At 35.9% G+C, this 19,024-nt stretch overlaps 3 protein-coding genes across 17 annotated transcripts; 1 reads left to right on the top strand and 2 right to left on the bottom strand.

The window, feature by feature from the left end:
* Positions 1 to 395: 395 nt before the first annotated feature.
* Positions 396 to 9,237, bottom strand: LOC114871157 (cationic amino acid transporter 3). Of its 4 annotated transcripts, none has more exons than XM_029176715.2 (10): positions 9,170 to 9,237; positions 3,242 to 3,505; positions 2,938 to 3,066; positions 2,565 to 2,825; positions 2,184 to 2,467; positions 1,765 to 2,105; positions 1,535 to 1,698; positions 1,281 to 1,447; positions 1,103 to 1,211; positions 396 to 1,023 (listed from the first exon to the last, which is right to left on the bottom strand). In XM_029176715.2, the coding sequence occupies exons 2-10, from the start codon at positions 3,468 to 3,470 to the stop codon at positions 902 to 904; spliced, it is 1,806 nt and encodes a 601-aa protein (XP_029032548.1). In that variant the 5' UTR covers positions 3,471 to 3,505; positions 9,170 to 9,237; the 3' UTR covers positions 396 to 901. The 4 variants fall into 4 exon arrangements, with proteins under 4 accessions (XP_029032548.1, XP_029032546.1, XP_046141860.1 ...); XM_029176713.2 differs by lacking the exon at positions 9,170 to 9,237 and adding an exon at positions 8,421 to 8,510; XM_046285904.1 differs by lacking the exon at positions 9,170 to 9,237 and adding an exon at positions 6,800 to 7,618.
* Positions 3,380 to 12,128, bottom strand: LOC114871158 (general transcription factor IIH subunit 2). Of its 6 annotated transcripts, none has more exons than XM_029176723.1 (9): positions 12,040 to 12,128; positions 10,788 to 10,868; positions 10,508 to 10,709; positions 10,310 to 10,438; positions 10,067 to 10,240; positions 9,743 to 9,999; positions 9,373 to 9,622; positions 9,170 to 9,311; positions 8,618 to 8,706 (listed from the first exon to the last, which is right to left on the bottom strand). In XM_029176723.1, exons 2-8 carry the CDS (start codon positions 10,844 to 10,846, stop codon positions 9,180 to 9,182), a joined length of 1,203 nt encoding a protein of 400 aa, XP_029032556.1. In that variant the 5' UTR covers positions 10,847 to 10,868; positions 12,040 to 12,128; the 3' UTR covers positions 8,618 to 8,706; positions 9,170 to 9,179. The 6 variants fall into 6 exon arrangements, with proteins under 6 accessions (XP_029032552.1, XP_029032556.1, XP_029032555.1 ...); XM_029176722.1 differs by lacking the exon at positions 12,040 to 12,128 and adding an exon at positions 11,319 to 11,397; XM_029176721.1 differs by lacking the exon at positions 12,040 to 12,128 and adding an exon at positions 11,244 to 11,319.
* On the top strand, positions 11,601 to 18,970 carry LOC114871154 (mucin-5AC). 7 transcript variants are annotated; one of them, XM_029176704.2, is made up of 11 exons: positions 11,704 to 12,013; positions 12,786 to 12,884; positions 13,074 to 13,216; positions 13,297 to 13,537; positions 13,614 to 13,777; positions 13,848 to 13,984; positions 14,107 to 14,316; positions 14,400 to 14,482; positions 14,553 to 15,161; positions 15,306 to 16,886; positions 17,000 to 18,970. In XM_029176704.2, the coding sequence occupies exons 2-11, from the start codon at positions 12,830 to 12,832 to the stop codon at positions 17,095 to 17,097; spliced, it is 3,321 nt and encodes a 1,106-aa protein (XP_029032537.1). In that variant the 5' UTR covers positions 11,704 to 12,013; positions 12,786 to 12,829; the 3' UTR covers positions 17,098 to 18,970. The 7 variants fall into 7 exon arrangements, with proteins under 7 accessions (XP_029032530.1, XP_029032537.1, XP_029032536.1 ...); XM_029176703.2 differs by having other exon boundaries at positions 14,553 to 15,626; positions 15,714 to 16,886; XM_029176697.2 differs by lacking the exon at positions 11,704 to 12,013 and adding an exon at positions 11,601 to 11,697 and having other exon boundaries at positions 14,553 to 16,886.
* The last annotated feature ends 54 nt before the right edge of the window (positions 18,971 to 19,024 follow it).

The raw sequence follows: 19,024 nt of genomic DNA, 5'->3' as shown, positions 1-19,024 counted from the left end.
TTAAAAAAACTTAACAACGATCAATCTACAGTATCAAGCACAGTAGGCCTTCCTAGTAACAATAAGTATATAACTTATAAAGTTTAAAAATACCTATATGAACAGGACGTTAATCCCGAAAACTCGGGGAAGTCTACCATGCTCGATGCTGTACGTTCTTCTTATTAAAACAAATACCGTATGATTTTTCTCAGTGCTAATTGAACGGTTGTGTATTAATTAACTTTATTTAATGCCTCTGACGTGATGATTTTAAGTTTATCGCCTCATGTAAATGTATTTTAAAAGGGTTTTATATGTTTTATTACAAGCATTTTTATTTATCTCATATTTTAGAATTGTATTTTTTTGAGGAAAATAATTCTGGCTGATTTTTATAAATAAACACATAGAAATAAATATAAAACGCTGTATTTCATTAGCACAAATAATCGTAATAAAATCTGTTAAGCAATATGTACATTACATCAACATATTTTAACATATAAATTAAAAGAAAAAAAGAACATAATATGTTCATATAATCTTACATACTGTACAATAGTTTAAAACTGTTTATAAAATGATATTGTGAGAGTATCTATAATGCATTTTAGCATCAGCAACAACATACACACGCATATACTTATTTATTCAAAACGTCTAATATTTACTGGCATTTAAAAATTTCACGATAAGAACTATTTGTTTCTTGAAATAAAATTCTGTATGTACAATATACTTACTTTACACAGTCAGAAGTTATTCTTTCCTTAACTTTCTGTATATCTCTTAAAAGAGTATAGAATGATGGTTTATAATTAAAAATTGTAACGGTAATCACATGTTATAATACCTAGGACCTTACTAAGCAGGTTTCTGTACGTTAATATAAAAAATATCACATATTATAAGATCATTATTAAAATTTAGTAACGATTCTAACTTGATCCGCGTATTTTCGTTTCATCATTTCAGCTTCAATTTTATCTCTTTTTCCTTGTTCACTATGAGATATGCCATAAAAGAAATAAATGCTAAGACCTATAAAAATTTGAACAATAATAGATTATATTAATCGTTTTCTTCTTTTAACTATTATTAATGCATTAAATATACGTACCGATAAACATCCAAACAGCAAATCTAATCCAAGTAAAAGCATCTAATTGCAACATCAAATATAGATTTATAAAAATACTACAGCATGGAAGAACTGGCACTAATGGTACCTGTTTAAGGGTAAACATAATTCTAATGTGTCTTATCTTTTATGCGTGATCAATTTTTGTAATATATACCTTAAATGCTGCATCAATATCTTGTGTAGGCTGCCTGGCAACAGCTGCGAGATTTAATAACACTATTATTATAAGTGTAACTAGTATCACAGACGCTACTACGTTACTGCTGAATAATCCTGAACCCCCGTAATTTATGCAAAGTGCAGTAAGAAATATGAAAATACCTATAATAATAACAATAAATATATACATATATGATTAATCATGTTAAAATTTCTCTTGAATAAGTAATAATTTTTGTTCAAACTTACATAACATTATAATACCATATTTGGCAACTTTGTACGAACTCTCGGTTACCTCCTTTTGATTGCGTAAATTGAATATTTGTTTTAAGAGGTCGATTGGCTTTAATTTGTAACTATTCGTTGCTGCTATAGAATAAGTATTCGATGCACAACCTTTCCCTTGATATCTAATCATTAGAATATAATAAACATATTATGCATTTAAATAAATAATTTATTGTTGTTGCTGTTACCTCAATATTAAAACGGATATTGCCACTATTGTGTATGCTAATAACGTGCCAATGGACATCATTTCAATTAACTGGTGAAGATCAAAGATAAGAGTCATGCTTCCCGTTAATAAACCAGAAATCACGGTTCCAAAAATAGGTGTCATTGTTTTTGGATGTACATTCGCAAGACGTTTAAAGATCACTCCATCACTGCCCATAGCATAAAGTACTCGCGGTAAGGGAAACATTGCACCAAGTAAACTTGTGCATAACGCGAATACAGCACCAATATTAACTATCCATTTAATGATGGGCCATCCAATCTTATCGAACACGTAAGGAAATGGGGCATCAGGATCCTAAAATGCATAAAATGTTCTCTTAATCCTCAGAAGTATATCAGAAGATTCTAAGAAACTGGAACTATTTGATTCTACCTGATCGTAATAAGGCCACATCATAGTTAATACAGTAGAAATACTAAAATAAGCGGCCAGGATAATGACCAATGACACAACAATAGCTATGGGTATGTTGCGTTGAGGATTTTTAGCTTCTTCACCGGTGGTTGCAACCGCATCGAATCCTACGAAACCATAGAAACATTTTGCAGCTCCAATCATTACTCCAGTTATTCCAAACGGCATGAATCCACCTGATCCTGGGTTTCTAACTGTTTCATCTATATCCTCTACCCGTATCCTCCAATTCGCTGGGTCAGCTGAAAGTTTCAAGGTAATTCGATTAGCTGATTAAAATCCCCAAGCCATTCACTGTTCCAGATCGATTCTGTACAAACAATAGTGAAATATTTTCACCTTTAATGGAACCTGCAACTATGATAATCAAAATGGTAGCCAAATTGATCACAGTGAATATGTTATTCAACATTGAAGATTCTTTCACTCCTATGCTCAGTAAGATCACTAGAAGTATCACTACTCCAAACGCGAAGAAGTCTGGATACTCTGACAGAAACGAAACGCGAATGGGCATTGCGGACAACAGAGTCTCGCTAATCACCTTTCCTATCAATGCGTCCAAGTAATTACTAAGTCCTCGAGCGACGCTGGCAGTACCTGATCAACAATTACAAGTACGACATTTATTTTCTAATTTTTTCCTATTTATGATGTTTGACTGAGTGAGTTTTTCTGCATACAGCAAAGAAAGGAAGAACCTTTCGCACACCTATTATATACTCCAAAATTAAATTCCATCCTATGACGAAGGCGATGAATTCTCCTACTGTAACGTAACTGTAGACGTATGCCGAACCTGCCTTTGGAACTCTGGAAGCGAATTCTGCGTAGCACATCCCTGAAATTTAAATAGTCAAATGTTAATTCCTGTTTCTTAACTTTCAGATGATGACTGGCAGCATATTTGCATTGTTATCTTTTAAGCTATGAAGCTTAAAGTCTAATTTTAACCAAAACATTCATATATATATATATATATATATATATTTAGTAGATCTAGATGATTGATTTACCCGCAAACGCGGAAGCGATGGCAGCGATAAGGAAGGAAATACAGACAGCTGGACCAGCCGTCGATTGGGCTATGCTACCAGCGAGGACGTAGACTCCAATACCGAGAGTAGAGCCCACACCTAGGGCCGTGAGATCAAAAAGGCCTAGAACCCGAGCCAATTCACCCTTGCTGTCCTGGCTGTCGTCGATGCGTCTTCGGGACAGCGCCTTCCACAAACGGTTCGCCATCCCGAGTCCTCTTCTTCGTTTTCAATCACGTATGTCTGGAAAACATTTGAAAACATTTAAGAAATTTACAATTCATAACTCTTGGAATTTTATATACGCTTAAACCATCTTCTATTCAGAGTACAATAAGCACGTGGAACGATGAAAATTTTGCAGTGGTCGATGATAGACAGTATAGTGCAAAGTTCTACGCGTCGATAAGCGTTCAACACGATAACAGTATTATTTCATCAAGACGAAATTCAATAATAATGTTTTTCGATTATGCGATGAGAATATAATCCCTTAATCAGAGTACATCTTGTTTTCTTCTTTTAATTATGCCGAAAATAAAAATATCTTTTGTTTATGTACATAAATGTGGAATATACGAGTTTCTGATTAACATCAATAATGTTAATATCACAGATGTATGGAAGATCAAGATACCAGGAAAAATACAGACTGTATGTCTTTAACAATTATTCAAAATCATTAGAGCGACGACAAATGATCAGCAAATATTCAAATTTTTGTTTCGATAAATTTACCTTTTCAACAACTGTTTGTAAATGAACAGTTACTGAATATTGAATTAACATCGAGTTACAATAAGACAGGAATTTTTTCTTCTTGGAAGATGAATTATTTTGACAAACAATTTGCGGCTACTGTATGAACAACTTCAAAACTTCTAGAAGCAAATATGACTTTTCCTTTCGAGACAACTTCTACTGGGTATTACTGGATAGAAAGGTCAACAGAATTTCTTGTAATTGCAACACAGACTGCAACATTTTTACCCATTAATACCTGTCACCATAAATAAGCGAGCGTGTCTCAAAATTCTCAAACAAGAATTTGTTTGATTTGCAAATTTACATTAACAATAATGTTTTTTCACACGGACGCGCAATGAATCGTGAAATTTGAGGTCATGTTTTGTAAAAATCTATTTAAAATGCGTTACTGCATCACGGGAGATTCGTTAACACGCAAATCTTTTTATTAGACTGGTTGAGTACCGAGAATTCCTTATTAAACCAGTCACCAAGATTTCGCGATTAATCTTTTTTCGGAAGGATTTTGAAATCTTCCAAATCGGGGCTTAATATAAAAAAAGTATAGGTCATAGCTTTGCAAATTTTAAACCGCACCGGTGTCACAGAGGATTAAAACAAAGTACTGTGAATCAAGACACGTGGATATCTATACAATATGTATTTTTTTTACAGTATTATCTGAACAAGTATCATCAAGGTTCCTCGATCATTCACCGTCTTAGCGAATCACCTTGATCCCTTTAAGACTGATCGTGATCGGTGATTTAAAGAAACGGGGAACACCGGTGCGGTTACGTATTTACAGTTCTACGTGGAACGCATCCCAATAGAATTCTACGATAATTACGGTAATTACAGGAATATCCTGTAATTACACACTTAACGACACGCTCGCTGGTCGATGATCAAAATGAAAAGGAATATGCGTCTAGCTGATTCTGCTATCTTGGTCGTCGCTCTTCCTGGCAAGAAATTCTTTCATCGAAATTGCAAATAGTCGGAGGAAGAAAGTGAAATCGTCTTTCCCAATGTTTGTTCCTGTAACATCCACGTGTGTGGATTAGACCAGGGAATCTCGTATCTGAAGAATAAATTAAATGTCAGGATAGTGATACTACTGAAAATTGGTTGTAATTATTTTAATTTGTTACCTTGGGAAGTAAGTACGTCAAGTTTAATATACTTGAAAATTTTCTTGAATTTCCTGGTACCAATTACCAGTGACCTTTATAACATTCAAGAATTTTAAGACCTTTCGATTGTGCGACTCGGCTGAAATTTTCGGATGCCGAGTGACATTGGAGCAAAGGGGAGCCAAACAAAACGTATATATCGTCGGTGTTGGACAACGTGACAAGGTTACAGGCCAATTAAGGCGAGGCACCGTGATACTGTGTCCCCATTGCATGATCCCCTCGAATGACACCTCAATATAATCTTCATATTTTATTTACGATTTGTACGTGGGCCAATTGCGGGTTTCGCCAATCCCCAAAATTGATGTCACTTCCTTCCAGCGACGATAAATCATTTTTTTGCAACGTGTTAGGGATGAGGGATGAATTTTTGGGTAGACTATTAAATTAATGTCTACAAGTATTTTAGAATGGCAATGAATAAATTAGTGGGCCACATCTGACCTAGTAAATACTGATGACCCCCATAGGGCAGGTATGTGTGGGATTTGAAAGCCAATAAAGCGGAAGTGAAAAGAAGAGAATAGCTAAGATAATAAAAAATCCTGTAAGAATCCTATCTAAGAATGTATATCATTTCTCTAGAACTCTCGGGTGACAGATATCCTACGTAACACTGATTGATCGAGTTTGCCCTAAGGAGATACAGATGAATAAAATGATAATCTTCAGAGTGTAAAGTAGACCGAGTCAATAGAAACGTCGTATCTCGTCTTGAACAGATAAACAGGTAGATGTTGTGAATTTTCGAACAGAAGAGGAAGAGAGATTTGAGGTCAAAGGAAAGTCCGAATTAACGGGTTTCGGATTAACTTCGTGAAATCGGCACGAAGACGTCGTTGTTTGGGATATGGCAACGAGATAGAATCTTTGATTCGATTTTTAAATTTAGATGAAAATTATTGGAGTTGAACTGAAATCTGGATTAACGAGTTCCAATCGTGTGTACCGTCTCTCCCTGTTACCATTGCTCGACGAACCGTTTCCGTTAAACGTCTCTATGAAATATTAGTCTGTCCCAGAAGTCTGTAGTAAATATTTCCATTAAGGAAGAAATATTAATATTAGCAACATTAATTAAGGGACCGATGGGGTTCACATTAATGTTAGCCATTCTCTAAGTCTTATTATCATAAAACAAAATAAGAACCCCATCTGTCTCCTTAATAGTTACCATATTTTATTAAGAAAAATGTGGTCCACGTCTCTTGCAACGCTTTGCTTAACACGTTAAGCGCCCAGCCTGTTTTGCTTGCCGTTCAGTTTAGGCCAATTCTTTCCAACCTGGGAGGCGCCAAAGAGTTAAACTTTTTATTAAAGCCTTTGTTATTTAAATAACAGGCAGGGAGGCGCGGAAAACATTTTATGATCCTTGAGGACTGGCGGGGCCCGAACGGAAAGTCTACCATGGCGTTTAACGTGTTAATCCTCCTTCAACAAAAGTGTAACAGGAGATTGCTCCCAAACGACCAAACGATAAAAGTGTAATATTTAAATAACAACAGAATCGATTAGCAGGTGTGCGTTGATAGATCGATCAGGTATAAATTGATCTGAACAACAATTTTGTCCTTCATAGTGCGGAACATACATAATGTATTCTGCGATCCTTGAAATTGTAACGTGTCTGACAACATTCGTGTTTAAAAGCCGGAACAATAAGAATATTTTCACTTTTGTGACGGTCGATACACTAAAACAAAAAGAGAGAAAGAGAAGTATGAAAATAGAGGTACAAGTGATTGTAAACATGAAAAACGACCAAAATTCACGGCTCGGGTAACTGGTGTCATAATAAACGAGGGAGATCCACTTTTTCCGCGAACCACGGACAATCATGTGACATTAAGGAAAAGCAGCTATGCGATGTCGCAATACTGATTCTCGAGGAAAAACGCCTTTTTTAAGATACACTTATCCTTAGCAGGAGTATCGAATGTTACGCGTGCAACCAGTCCGATTGCTACGCGGATTGAAAGCGCTAACGAAAGAGAAAGGAATTCTTTCGCTCTTCGTGCGGTATAATTAAAATGGAAAAAGAAAATCACGAATGGATTTGAAGATCGTCACGCTTGAACTTTAAATATTTCATTGAAATATGCAAATGTAATCAGAATTAATTATACCTTAAGTAATTGAATTTAATTTTCTGTTAATATTACACCTAATGTGGGTCAACTTCGTACCGTTATTTTCTTTTTTCTTTGCTAGTTAAGTTTGACCACCTTTGCATATCTTACATAGGACCATATTCTTTGTGAAATATTGTTCTGTATCAGGAATTACTGTATCACGAGACTTGTATACTGTGGACACTGCATGTCACAGATAATCTCAAAATTCCTCAGAATCGTTTTTTTCTTTTATATAAAACGGTGAGCGTGAGATTAAAATTTGAATGACAATCTAAAAAAAAAAAAAAAAAAAAAAATTTCTAAGTCATAAATCTATCAAATACGTAGAGATGCATTAAAAAAGTTGTTTACTATTGCAATATCATATGATTTATGAGACAAATTCATTACTGATGCGGGACGTTATCTGAATTGGTTTAATCGTCTCACGGTATCAATTACCCTTAACAATTAATGTCAACGTTTTAGCGGTTCTTTAATTAAATCCTGAGATATGATAATTTATGCGTGATAAATATAATTAATTAAATAAAAGATAATATTATGATAATTTGAATTTAACTGTAAGTAGTAATTAAGCTCCTCTGTTTTTTTCCAAGTTGCTATTGCTAAAAATTTTATAATTTCTGTTATTCTGTATGCTCCGCTAGTATCTCTTAACAAATTGCATTTTATGACTATACAGGAATTAATCATCAACTGACTTACTTTCATTTTCAAGGAATATTATAAGAACAGCTAACAACCTTGTACTTCTATCTTCACTGTTAATCCTCTCATTTACTACTAGATGTATTTGTGAAGTATACAGTGCAGATGAAGCGAGTACACGCGTGTAAACAAGGTCATTATCGTCGCATAAAGTTTAAAAACAACGAATAAAGATAAAAATCAGTTTAGCTTTTAACTACAATGTCAAGGTAGGTGCGGTGAAAATGAATATTTGTCAAAGTAGATAACAGTTATTCCAGGTGTACAGAATTATTAAAAAACAATCACCTTAAAGAAGGAAGAACTTGGTGTTAGATATTTATTGTTGCAGAAATAATATGTATGTCGCGTATAAAATGTTCTTACCTGATTTCGAAGATGTGTATTAGAAAGGAAACCAGGTGTTCGGAAAATGTCTCACATGCAAAGTCACTTTTCTGTTCAGTCAGGATTGGCATACGTATTTAAATTGGAAGTAGGTTGACACCGTGGAACCGGTCGCGTCGGTGGACGATCGCAAACTAATAATGTGCTCTAATATCACGATGCTCGCTTCCACCTGTCCGCTAGCTAATAAACTTCAATCACCTCCCACCATAACTTTAAAACAGCCTGTGTTAACCGCTCGGTAAGCTTCTCTCGGGTTCCTTGCCTGGAGGAAATAAGCCTGTGTATCATTTGGATGTAAACAAACAAGTGTTAATCGTTTGCTTTCCTTTCGCATCGATTTACACGAACTTCTGTCCGACACGATTATTATCAAAACATGGAATCTATTAATAGAAGAATTCATTAAGTTATTAAACAAGAAAAATAAAATAAATTTACTTGAACGAGTCATATTTCATGTTTCTTTAATCTCTATTTATTCTTATTTCCTATGTAAAAATTATTACCAGGTCACGGTTATTGTAAACAAGAAACTAAAGGAGTACAAATTATAATTATGATTATCTTTTCATGCATTCGTTCCTTCATACTTTCCATAAATAAAATGTAGATTAGTTTCGCGTTATAAAAATTGTTAGCGTATGAAATTGGTTTTAATTTGCGGTATTCTTTCATTAAAGCACTTAATTCAAAATAGCTAAAATTATGAATTTTATTTTACATACATTTAATAAATTACGATCTATCCGTTGATCTTTGATATGTATCTGGATTTGTAGCGCATCCTGGACATGTATGTAAAGATTCGTGAATGAATATCTCGCAATCTAAGCAAAATGTTTGGCTACATTTATTGCAAACGTATACCTGAAAACAAATAAAGCGATATAAATATTAGTTCCTTACTAGTGTTACTAATTGCACACACCTTTTTATCTAGCTGTGAAAAGTTTTTCTGACAACCGTAACAAAGCGAAGGAGTTCCATCGTATACGATTTCGTCGAAAGGTTCAACAGGAAACAAGTAGTGATAGGATCGAGCTAGATGCGGAGCAGATACCAAAGTTAGCCCACATGCTCTACACTCAACAGGAAGTTCGCAATGTTTACTGAGACACTGCGGGCACAAATACCCTGTACTAATAAGTTTAACAGATTCTTCAGAATTTTCTGCATGGCTGTAAAAAACATTTCCTATTATTATTATATTAAGAGTTATCGGGGGCTCTATAATCAACGTTGCGGGACGCATCAACCGATCCTGAATCCGGTTACCCGGTAACTTATAGATTCCTTACCACATACATACTGCCATAGCAGAATCGTTTACAGAAGAATGCAGTGCATGATGAGGAAAGCCCATTTTTACAAGAGCAGCATCTAGTCTAGTCGCAGCTGGCGGTGGATCTATGTGCATATTCAACTGTTCCTTGTAATGTTTATCATCTAATGCAACTCCATGTTCTCCACCAGTTGCAGTTGCCATTCTTTTACAAATATATAATTCAGCAGCTAACCCAATCACACTGCATCTTACACAATCTGTTTTCATGCTCTGAAACCACAAACCAGTTATGGCAGAGTTTCAGCACAACTATTACAATATGCTTTACACTACATACTTGTATAGTTTCATTAATATCTCCTGGATCACAAGTGGTAAGGGCTCCTATGATTACAAGTATTTCTTTACTAGCATGTGATGGCAGAAGGCGTAAAGATTTTAAAGCTAATTCTAGAGAATTTTGCAGCGAGGGTTCACCTGCTGGTGTAATCTGTTGCATGTTTTGTATTTCCTGGAAATTTATCCAAAATTTTACTTAGAAAATCTATCCAAGTCTTTGTCATATCTTAAAAGAATATACCTTGATATGTTTCTTGGAATTTCCAACTAATTCGCTCACTTTTTCTGCTCTTTTATTTCTTGTAATAATTATTCCCAGCTGACTTATAGGATTTTGATAAAAAAATTCATCCACAAAATCTTCTAAAAGCTTAAAATCAATAGTCATGTATAATATATGATAACACAGGGATTATGTTACATATGTATGTAAAATTACTTTTAAAGAACACAAAAAACGTGTTGGTTTAAAATCTTGAATTGACATTGATTCAGAAGCATCCAAAATTATATAAAGATGTCTCATCATTCCTAATCTGGCACCAATCTTTCTATTCATCTGACGCTTTCTTTTAGCATTATGAATAATATCTGCAACAGATGCTTCCAACAATCCATGGTCATCTTCTTTAATTGCTTCCCTAGATGACAAATAATTTATGTAATATTACCTTACTTAACTCAATAATAACAACAATCAAATTGAAAAAGATTAATACCATGTTTTTTCATAACCAGTCTCCCACCGGTATTCTTTCTCTTCTTCATCATCAGCCATTTTTTAATGTTTCAAAATAAAGCTGCAGTCAAACAATTTAAAACGATTTAATGTAATGTCAAAATAAGGTTAATGTTGTTTATATTAATTTTAAGATTAAAAATAATGTACTAATTTTATGAAAGAGAACACTAATGGATATATTTTTTTAATCTTTTAAAACGGTAATAACATCAGACTGTATTAAAAAAGAAACTGTTGAATAAAATACAATTCATTCATTTAAAAACATTCATACAATGAACGTTTAATTTTCACGTGGTGTCTGGTCGATACAAGAATTTATTTGTTCTAAATTTTTCTTCATAAATTACAGTGAAGGTACTGAATATAGAAGTAAAGCGTGAGTATGTAAGGCATAAATAGAAATGAAAAAAAATAGAGCTTTTAATCGTACACAAATTATAAATTTATACGGAATAACCGATGACTATTTACGAAATTGCTTTGCTATCAATTAACATAAACTTGCCTTTTCTATACTCAATTCCAAGCCGGAACATAGGTAAATTCATTGAAGAAAAGCGGTATATTTGAAATCAATAATACAATAATTGGCAATTTCGTTCTCTTTTCAGAAATAATTTTCTGCTTTCTTATCAGTAATTAATCGTAAGTGTAACGTTCTAAACGTAAGAAGTAACGTTAGGTAAAAGATATTATTGGTAAATGAAGATAAAGTAGAATTAACGGATAATATTCTCCCGCCAAAAGGTAAACTGTTGCCGTGGCGGGCAAGCGCCATGGCGCTACTGTCGTCAGACGCGGTCACTGTTTTCATCCCATCTCGTGCGGCGACAGCAATAATTATCCAGATCAGGAAAATCTAATTTTTCCACGGTTTAACGGGCGTAAGTCAATATTATTGATTTGAGTGTCGATTGCATTGAAATCGGTAACGGACAAGTGTGTTCGAAAAATATTCATGGGTAGACAGGAAGTGAATAGTCGATGAAAGTTTTCGTGACGAGAGCCATCTTGATGAGCATCGGCTTGCTCGTGATAGACAGAGGACGAGTCTGTGGCGGCGGCGACGGCGGCAATGGCATCGTTTCTAAATGTTTTTGTAATTTCTGAACTCTCGTATTATTTGCAGTTAGAATAGTCGCTTTTATCGGTAACGAACAATCACGGTGAGCCGGCTAATAATTCAAGAACAAATTATATGTGAGTTTTGTTCGTTGGTAACTTACGCCACTGGCCGCGTTTACAATGACTCCATGCTGTGTCTGGACGTTTTACCATTTATGCGGGAATTCGTTTAGTTTAAATAAAAAGTTTCACGAAATACACCTCGTGATGCGCCTTGGAAGTGCAGACGATTTACAAAATTACCAATGATAGCTGTGTGTGTATAGTGAACCTTTTGAATCACCGTAACAACGGCAGTGGTGTCTTGTTAAAAAATGTTTGCAGTTCGATTTCCACCGGCATGTTGCGTGTAAATTTTTCTGACGCCCGCGAAACTTCGAAGTCCGAATGTTACAATTTTTTTTTTTTTATTTTCAAGCTAGTATACAATTAACATGATAATGTTTATAAATTACTTGCTGCAAGAAATAAAAGTTTTTAGCGAGTTTATTACCTATAGTACTCTGAAATTAAGTTGATAAGGTTCATTGATACGTTATTAATATAAATTAAAAAGGGAAGTTAAACGTTTGATTTTATTATTCTTAATTATTCTTTTACACTTTTTCTATATCATATTTTAATTAAACAATATATAATAATAATTTTTAATTCAGATTTTGATCTGCTTACAAAATGTGTAACGAAACAGTGGAACTTAAATTTGTATTAAAATATAGATCATTGTTAAATAATAAAATTCAGTATGTTATTAATATATTGTTATTAGCTATTTCGTTCTGTACACTCCATGTTACATATATAAACTTTGGTATAATTAAAAGTAAATAATAATTTTACTTTTTAGAATAAAACCTTGCGGATATAATCTCAAGTATTCCATTGAATAAAATGGAGGGAGGTGATGGCCCTTCGGCCATAAGTAGTAATCCTACTGCTATTAAAGGTTTGTAACCTAGTATTTTTATCGCAATATTCTTATACAAGTAAGAGAAGTCGGTAGTCATTGGTACATAGCAACTAGGAACCTGACATACTGACTGTTTACAGTTGATGACTAATTATTAACACAACCAGAATTTCTTCAAAAATTGCATTATAATGATTGAAATAATACATTCATGTATGTTATTAGCTGCACAAGAAGAGATGGGAAGATTGGATGTTCTTGTGTGTGGTCAGTGCCATTCAGTTTTTCATTTCATTGAAGAATTTCAAGAGCATCGTACAAAAGAAGGCGCTTGTACTCAAGTTTCACATTTTCGTGAAAATAGCAATGTTAGTAATATTTATCTAATGTTGTAACCGATATCAGTGTTGACTGCAACAGTCTTCATTTTGCTTTGACCTTTTTCCAGAATGAGCAAAAAGCACAAGTGTGGGCCTTTCTTTTATGGAAAGATTCACAAATCCAGCAGGAAGGGTCAGACAAGGACTCAACAAATTCATGGAAACTTTATCAGAAATGGTGTAAAATGGATACGCATATAAGAGATTCTTGGATTGCAGCTGGAAAAACCATTCAAACGTTTACCAAAATCAGTAATGCAAAAATGCAGGATGCACCAAGACAGAATCAAATAAGTACCAATGCAGAAGGTACAATTGTGTGCGAAAAGTAAAATCGTTATAATTTAAATGGAAAGTTCACTAAAGTTATTTCGCACCTTTATAGGAAAATCTGTCGTTGTACGTAAAGTTATTCGCAATGGACAGCCGGAGGATGCTGAAAGGAAAGACGGTAAAGCTTCAGAAACAAGGAATCAGAAAAACGAGTCTTTCGATACTGAAGTAGAAAAGAAGGAGAAGCCAAAATTGAAACCTTCTATAAAACCCAAGGTTTGTTCGACCACGTTTTATCGATCGCCCATTGTATGCAAACATTTGTAACCTATTCGTTCTTATGTAGGGTAAATCTAGTAAAGCCGGCGAAGAGGGCAGAGATTCGAGTGATGAAGAATATACGGTAGAAAAAATTTTAGCGAAACGTTTCAATCCGAAAAAGAGATGTTCCGAGTATTTATTAAAATGGGAGGGTTATGGACAGTAAGTTTAATCTATGAAATAATGACCTATTTGTAGAGAAAAAGATAAGATTCTATAGAAAGAGTTTCATCATTAGAAAGGTTATAAGATAGTTACAAGATAAAGTACATTAATAATTCCAGCGAACATAATACATGGGAACCTGCTGAGCATGTAGCTACATGTAAACATTTGTTAGAAGAATTTGAAAGAAATCTTGCTAAGCAGAAGGAATTAAAAGCAGCTCAACAGCAGGCTAATTCAAAAGCAGCAGGACGAGGAAGTCATCTTGCTCATAAAACTGTTATAAAAGCAGAAGCTAAACCTGGACCAAGTACTGCAGTTCATGTAGGGTAAGTTCTACGTTGACTTACTAGTTTATATATTACATATTTTTTGTAAGAATTAAATTTAATGCGTTAAATTGTACGTGTAGGCGACCAATGCGTTCAAGTAAATCAAAAGCAATGGATCAAGTAAAGCAATGGTGCGGTTCAATGAAAGACGAGGACAATGATTGTACGGGTATTTTCGTAACATTGTGCAATACTTTTTTTTTTTTTAAGCAATCTAATAAATATTTTTTTAGTATTAGGGAAAAGAAGAATGGATTATTCCGAGAGTGATTCTGAGGACGGAGGCAGCAGTGCTGCAAAACGAGCAAAAGGTGACACTGGTAGCGACGAAGATTGGACCGGAGAGTCCGAGGAGGAGAGATTATTAGGCCGAAGCGACGTGATCCAGCGCGCATTTAATCGCGCCAATGCTCAGTCAAACGGTTCTAACAGAGCAAGTGGTTCGTCTTCAGATCTTGCGACTTCTTTGGGACTTCAGTCTCCCGAAGGGGCGAAATCTAATCAACCGCCAGTTTTAGTTGCGAACGCTAAAGGTGTGGTTAAAGTAGACCCGAAGCAAATGCCAAACTTAACGTCTGGCGTGTACGTAATGTCTCGTAAAGATGGGATCATCAAATTGGATTCATCCCCTAGCGGGAAATTATCCGTAAAAGGTTCGCCGACTACCCAAGGTGTTCTGATGGTTCAAAATCGGGATAATACTAACGTAGTGAGGAAGCAAGTAATATCCGCATCGCAGTCAAATTCTGTAACACCTGTAAAGGTGGTATCTAAGATGGATGGAAGTCAAGTAGTAACCCAGATGAAAGTAGTTTCTAAGCCGGTTACAACTAAAACAGGAGGTACACAGAAAACAGAGCCTATAAAGATCCAGCCGAAACCAGATCCGACACAGTTACCGCAGATACATGTCGTGACCGCGGTGCCGGCTCCCATAACTTTGCAACCAAGACTAAGTACAGGAATACGTCCTGGACCTGTTACAGGCCAACGCGGTGCGGACGGTCGTCCATTGTTACCGAGACCTCCGCTGCGCGCGACGACACCCACTAGCGTACTCGGAATCGGATCTACAATTCGCACACCTGTCAGGGCGCCAGCCCCGAGACAAGTTCAGTCCCAGCAAGCTCGTCAGGTGCTACAAAAACGTACAACAACTGTAACCACCCAAAGTAATTCGGTGAGTCCTGGAAATGTTACTCAGATTAGACCGAAGTTTACGGTGCTTAGTCCACAGCCGAAGCAAGTGATAAAGTCTGGAACTAGTCCAGTGCAACAGGTTAAACAGCCGCCGAAAACACCAGTTGGTAAGCCACAGTCATTATTATCTCCGCAACAAAAGTTATTAATGGCTAAAAGGAAAGCTCAAGAAGCAGCGGGTATCATTAAACCAGGTGGCCGTGGCCTCCTAGCAGGTGCTCGTGCTACCGCTGGACGAGGTAGAGGGAAATTGGCTGAAACACCAACCGCAGCTACCGTGCCGGGAAGCAAACAGAAAGAAAGTAAATTGGCGGAGGGCGATGGGCTTCACATGGAATTCCACGAGGTAGGCTCCGAAGAGAGTAGCAGCGAGGGTGAACCGGAACTTCCACCTCCGGAGGGCGATACCATAGCCACTACGGAACCGGACAGTCCACCCAGGCCGTTCACTTTGTGCCCACTGACCGGACGCATCATCGGTCCGGATGGTGAACCAGTCGAGCAACCAGCTGAGCCAGAACCCGAACCGGAACCCACCACGCCGTTGTCCACCGTCAAAACGACTACCACCACATCCGAGAGTATAGACGTTACTGCTACCGCTACCACGACAGAATTGGTGCTACCTTCCCTTGATTCTCTTACAGAGGCTGGTGGAATCATGAGAGTCGAAATGAGTCCTGGCGGAACAACAGGCACGATCGTTCAGACGAGCGAACCAGCCCAAATCAACTTAACCAACGTCTCTGTCCCAGCTCCGGATCTTCCTTGCTTGGACGATACCGCTCCTGCCGTGGCTACTCCGGCTACCACCACCGCAACACCTTTGACAGAGGCTACATCGAGCAGCGAATCGTCGATCGCTGCTGGCTTGACAACAGCCACGGTTACATCGACTAGCACGATAGCGATCGCGTCCACCGATGTAACTAAATCCGAAGAGAAACTGTCGGAGGAGAGGAAGGTAGCGGAAGACGCGTCCAACTTGGTAACGATAACCGGCGAGGACGGTGTTGTTTATCAAGTGGCGGGCCAAGCCGAGGATGGTCAAACGTTGTTAGTCACTCGTGACGCTGATGGCGAACAACAATGCGTGTACGTTACCACTGAACAACAAGGTGACGACGGATCTGTATTGACGTTGGACCATGCAGTGGCGGAAGCTGTGGCTCAGCTGATACCTGATCAGGTAAACCTGGCCTCACAGTTTTATGTAAAGGAGAGTGGAACGGAGCCTACTGAAAATCCGATGGTTATGTCTATCATGGATAACACGAACGCTACCGACGTGACCGAAGGGCAAGAGGATGGCGACGGTCATGGGCAAGTCGTAGCTCAGGTCGTACAAGCGGAAGAACCTACTCCAGGTAAACTAACGAGTTTAATCAAACTTCTAATTTCCTTTGGTGTATTTTAAGAACAATTGAATCAAGGATCGATTCTGCAATATTACGTGCCATTTTATGTCTGTTATCACTAGGCGGTACCAGAAGAGTGGTTCTCCTTTTACCTGACGGGAACCTGATGATGACCGAAGTGACGGAAGAACAGTATGCTGCGCTCGGACTAGGCAAGTGAAGAGACACTTAAAACGTTGACACACACGTGAAATGAATAAACAATCATGCATCGAACTTATACAATTTACGTGGAAGTTGTACGCTTAAGGGTGATCGTGGGTTGTATATATTGTAAGAACGTTCACTTCGTACAATTGCAATGGATGAAATTTATCAGACATATGTTTTCCAGCTAATACAATGTGACAGATTAAAACAACATATAAGCTGGTGTATTGTAAAAACATAAAACAACAAAAAAAAAAAAAGGAATAATGGATCACAAATACAGAAACGTAGAAGTTAGATTAACAGATAAACGAGTATGTTTTAGAAATTTCATGTTTCAGTGTAAAACGAATCCGCTCTGGAGTTTTAATTTTTATCTTTAATTTATAATACGAGCAGTAAAAAAGAAAAAAAAAACACAACGCGCATAGAGTAATAATAATGCGAGGAAACGGATAATCGCATCTACGATAACGACACACACCATTATACGTTTGAAATAAGCATTGTATTTGTAGGATAGTGAAGTATAATCTGGGGTTTTATATTTTCCACAGAACAGAACAGATATTAGGCTTTTTAATGAAGATCTCTTTCCCCTGCATACAAAGTCCAAACTTTACGACGCGATTAGTCACGTTCTAGGGAAGTCGCGAAGGAGTACCGATGATTTATCAGTGCGAATCGGCGCTTCCAAACATGTAAATATATGAAATTGATACTTCTCTAGGGGAGGGGGACGGGGACAAATTTTTACATAGAAGCTTGAACCTAGTTTGACTAGAATTTCCCATTGTACAAGACCATAGATAAAAATTGATTCTTCCTTTTTTTTTTTTTCCATTTTGATTTTTCGTTTAAATTATTTTTATCGACGGTTTAGCAAATCATCCGCTCTTCGATAAATTTCATAAATTCGTACGCTTGTAAATTATTCAACACGAGTATCATGGACTGTGTATGCTTAATCTATCTAGATTAAATAAGTGCACACTTATAAGAGAAAACACATCATTTCTAAATCTATAAGGCTTTCAAAAACAAGAGAATACAAATACAGTGTTGTTTAATGGAACATCACGCACGTTTCATTATTATTAAGCCCATTCCTATTATACATATACATATATTATTAATAATAATCAGAGGAGTTTCTTTGAAATACTATAAGTGCTTTTTTATCAAGACACTGAGATATCGCTTCTTATCAAACTAAATGTAATAATCTTTTCTTTTTTCTGTTTAGAGGAGACTTATTAACATGGGTTACAAAATCCTGAGACTTTTCTCGCTTGTTTATATTATATTAGTAGATTGTACAAAGCGTAATTTGTAATGTCTTACACGTTAAACGAAAAGGAAAAAGAAACTTACGTATAATGTTTATGCGTGTTGAGATGATTATATAAATATATATATATATATATATATATATAAATGTATATGTATACATGTACGATGAAGTTAAAAAACAAAAAAAATCAATTCTTTGTATTCAAAAACTATGGATAAATACGATAAGTGTACCTTATGTGATTATTAATCGAAACGTCGAGCAAAAGCTTGTTTTTCCTCGACGTTTTATTATGAAAAGAAAAGGGTTAAACTAGATTCAAGCGTTTAATTATAAGAGCAGTCTGAGACTCGCAATAAGAAATACAGAGGAGAAAGAACTGCACGAAATGAGAGAGAGAAAAAAAAAAGAAACAATACAATTATTATATCTTCAGTGTAAGAGGAAACTATTTTGCACGATGTACGGCCAGGAATATAAAATCCTAGTATTTTACTAACGTAACCCTTTTGTACATAGAATTTCATTCTCTAAACCTTTATATAAAAAAAAACATTGTTTCCAAATAAATCATAGTCTTAAAAATTCATTATTGTATCCTTCCTTATTTCTGCTATCTCGTATATGTTTAAATTTAATTTTA

This window comes from Osmia bicornis, chromosome 5 (assembly GCF_907164935.1).
Source record: "Osmia bicornis bicornis chromosome 5, iOsmBic2.1, whole genome shotgun sequence".
NCBI classification, from domain to species: domain Eukaryota; kingdom Metazoa; phylum Arthropoda; class Insecta; order Hymenoptera; family Megachilidae; genus Osmia; species Osmia bicornis.
The sequence above is the reverse complement of the archived record's forward strand: the minus strand, read 5'-3'. Positions and strand labels throughout refer to the sequence as shown.

What these genes read in the sequence shown, in the direction of transcription:
- LOC114871157 (XM_029176715.2), bottom strand. Translation starts at nt 3,470, where the DNA reads ATGGCGAACCGTTTGTGGAAGGCGCTGTCCCGAAGACGCATCGACGAC. An exon ending in AATTTTGGAGTATATAATAG is followed by an intron (nt 2,826 to 2,937) that starts GTGTGCGAAAGG and finishes ATTGTTGATCAG; the next exon opens with GTACTGCCAGCGTCGCTCGA. An exon ending in TGCTGTTTGGATGTTTATCG is followed by an intron (nt 1,024 to 1,102) that starts GTACGTATATTT and finishes AAATTTTTATAG; the next exon opens with GTCTTAGCATTTATTTCTTT.
- LOC114871158 (XM_029176723.1), bottom strand. Translation starts at nt 10,846, where the DNA reads ATGGCTGATGATGAAGAAGAGAAAGAATACCGGTGGGAGACTGGTTAT. An exon ending in GTTTTTTGTGTTCTTTAAAA is followed by an intron (nt 10,439 to 10,507) that starts GTAATTTTACAT and finishes ATTGATTTTAAG; the next exon opens with CTTTTAGAAGATTTTGTGGA. An exon ending in TTTCACAGCTAGATAAAAAG is followed by an intron (nt 9,312 to 9,372) that starts GTGTGTGCAATT and finishes ATTTGTTTTCAG; the next exon opens with GTATACGTTTGCAATAAATG.
- LOC114871154 (XM_029176697.2), top strand. Translation starts at nt 12,830, where the DNA reads ATGGAGGGAGGTGATGGCCCTTCGGCCATAAGTAGTAATCCTACTGCT. An exon ending in AACCTTCTATAAAACCCAAG is followed by an intron (nt 13,778 to 13,847) that starts GTTTGTTCGACC and finishes GTTCTTATGTAG; the next exon opens with GGTAAATCTAGTAAAGCCGG. An exon ending in GAAAGACGAGGACAATGATT is followed by an intron (nt 14,483 to 14,552) that starts GTACGGGTATTT and finishes ATATTTTTTTAG; the next exon opens with TATTAGGGAAAAGAAGAATG.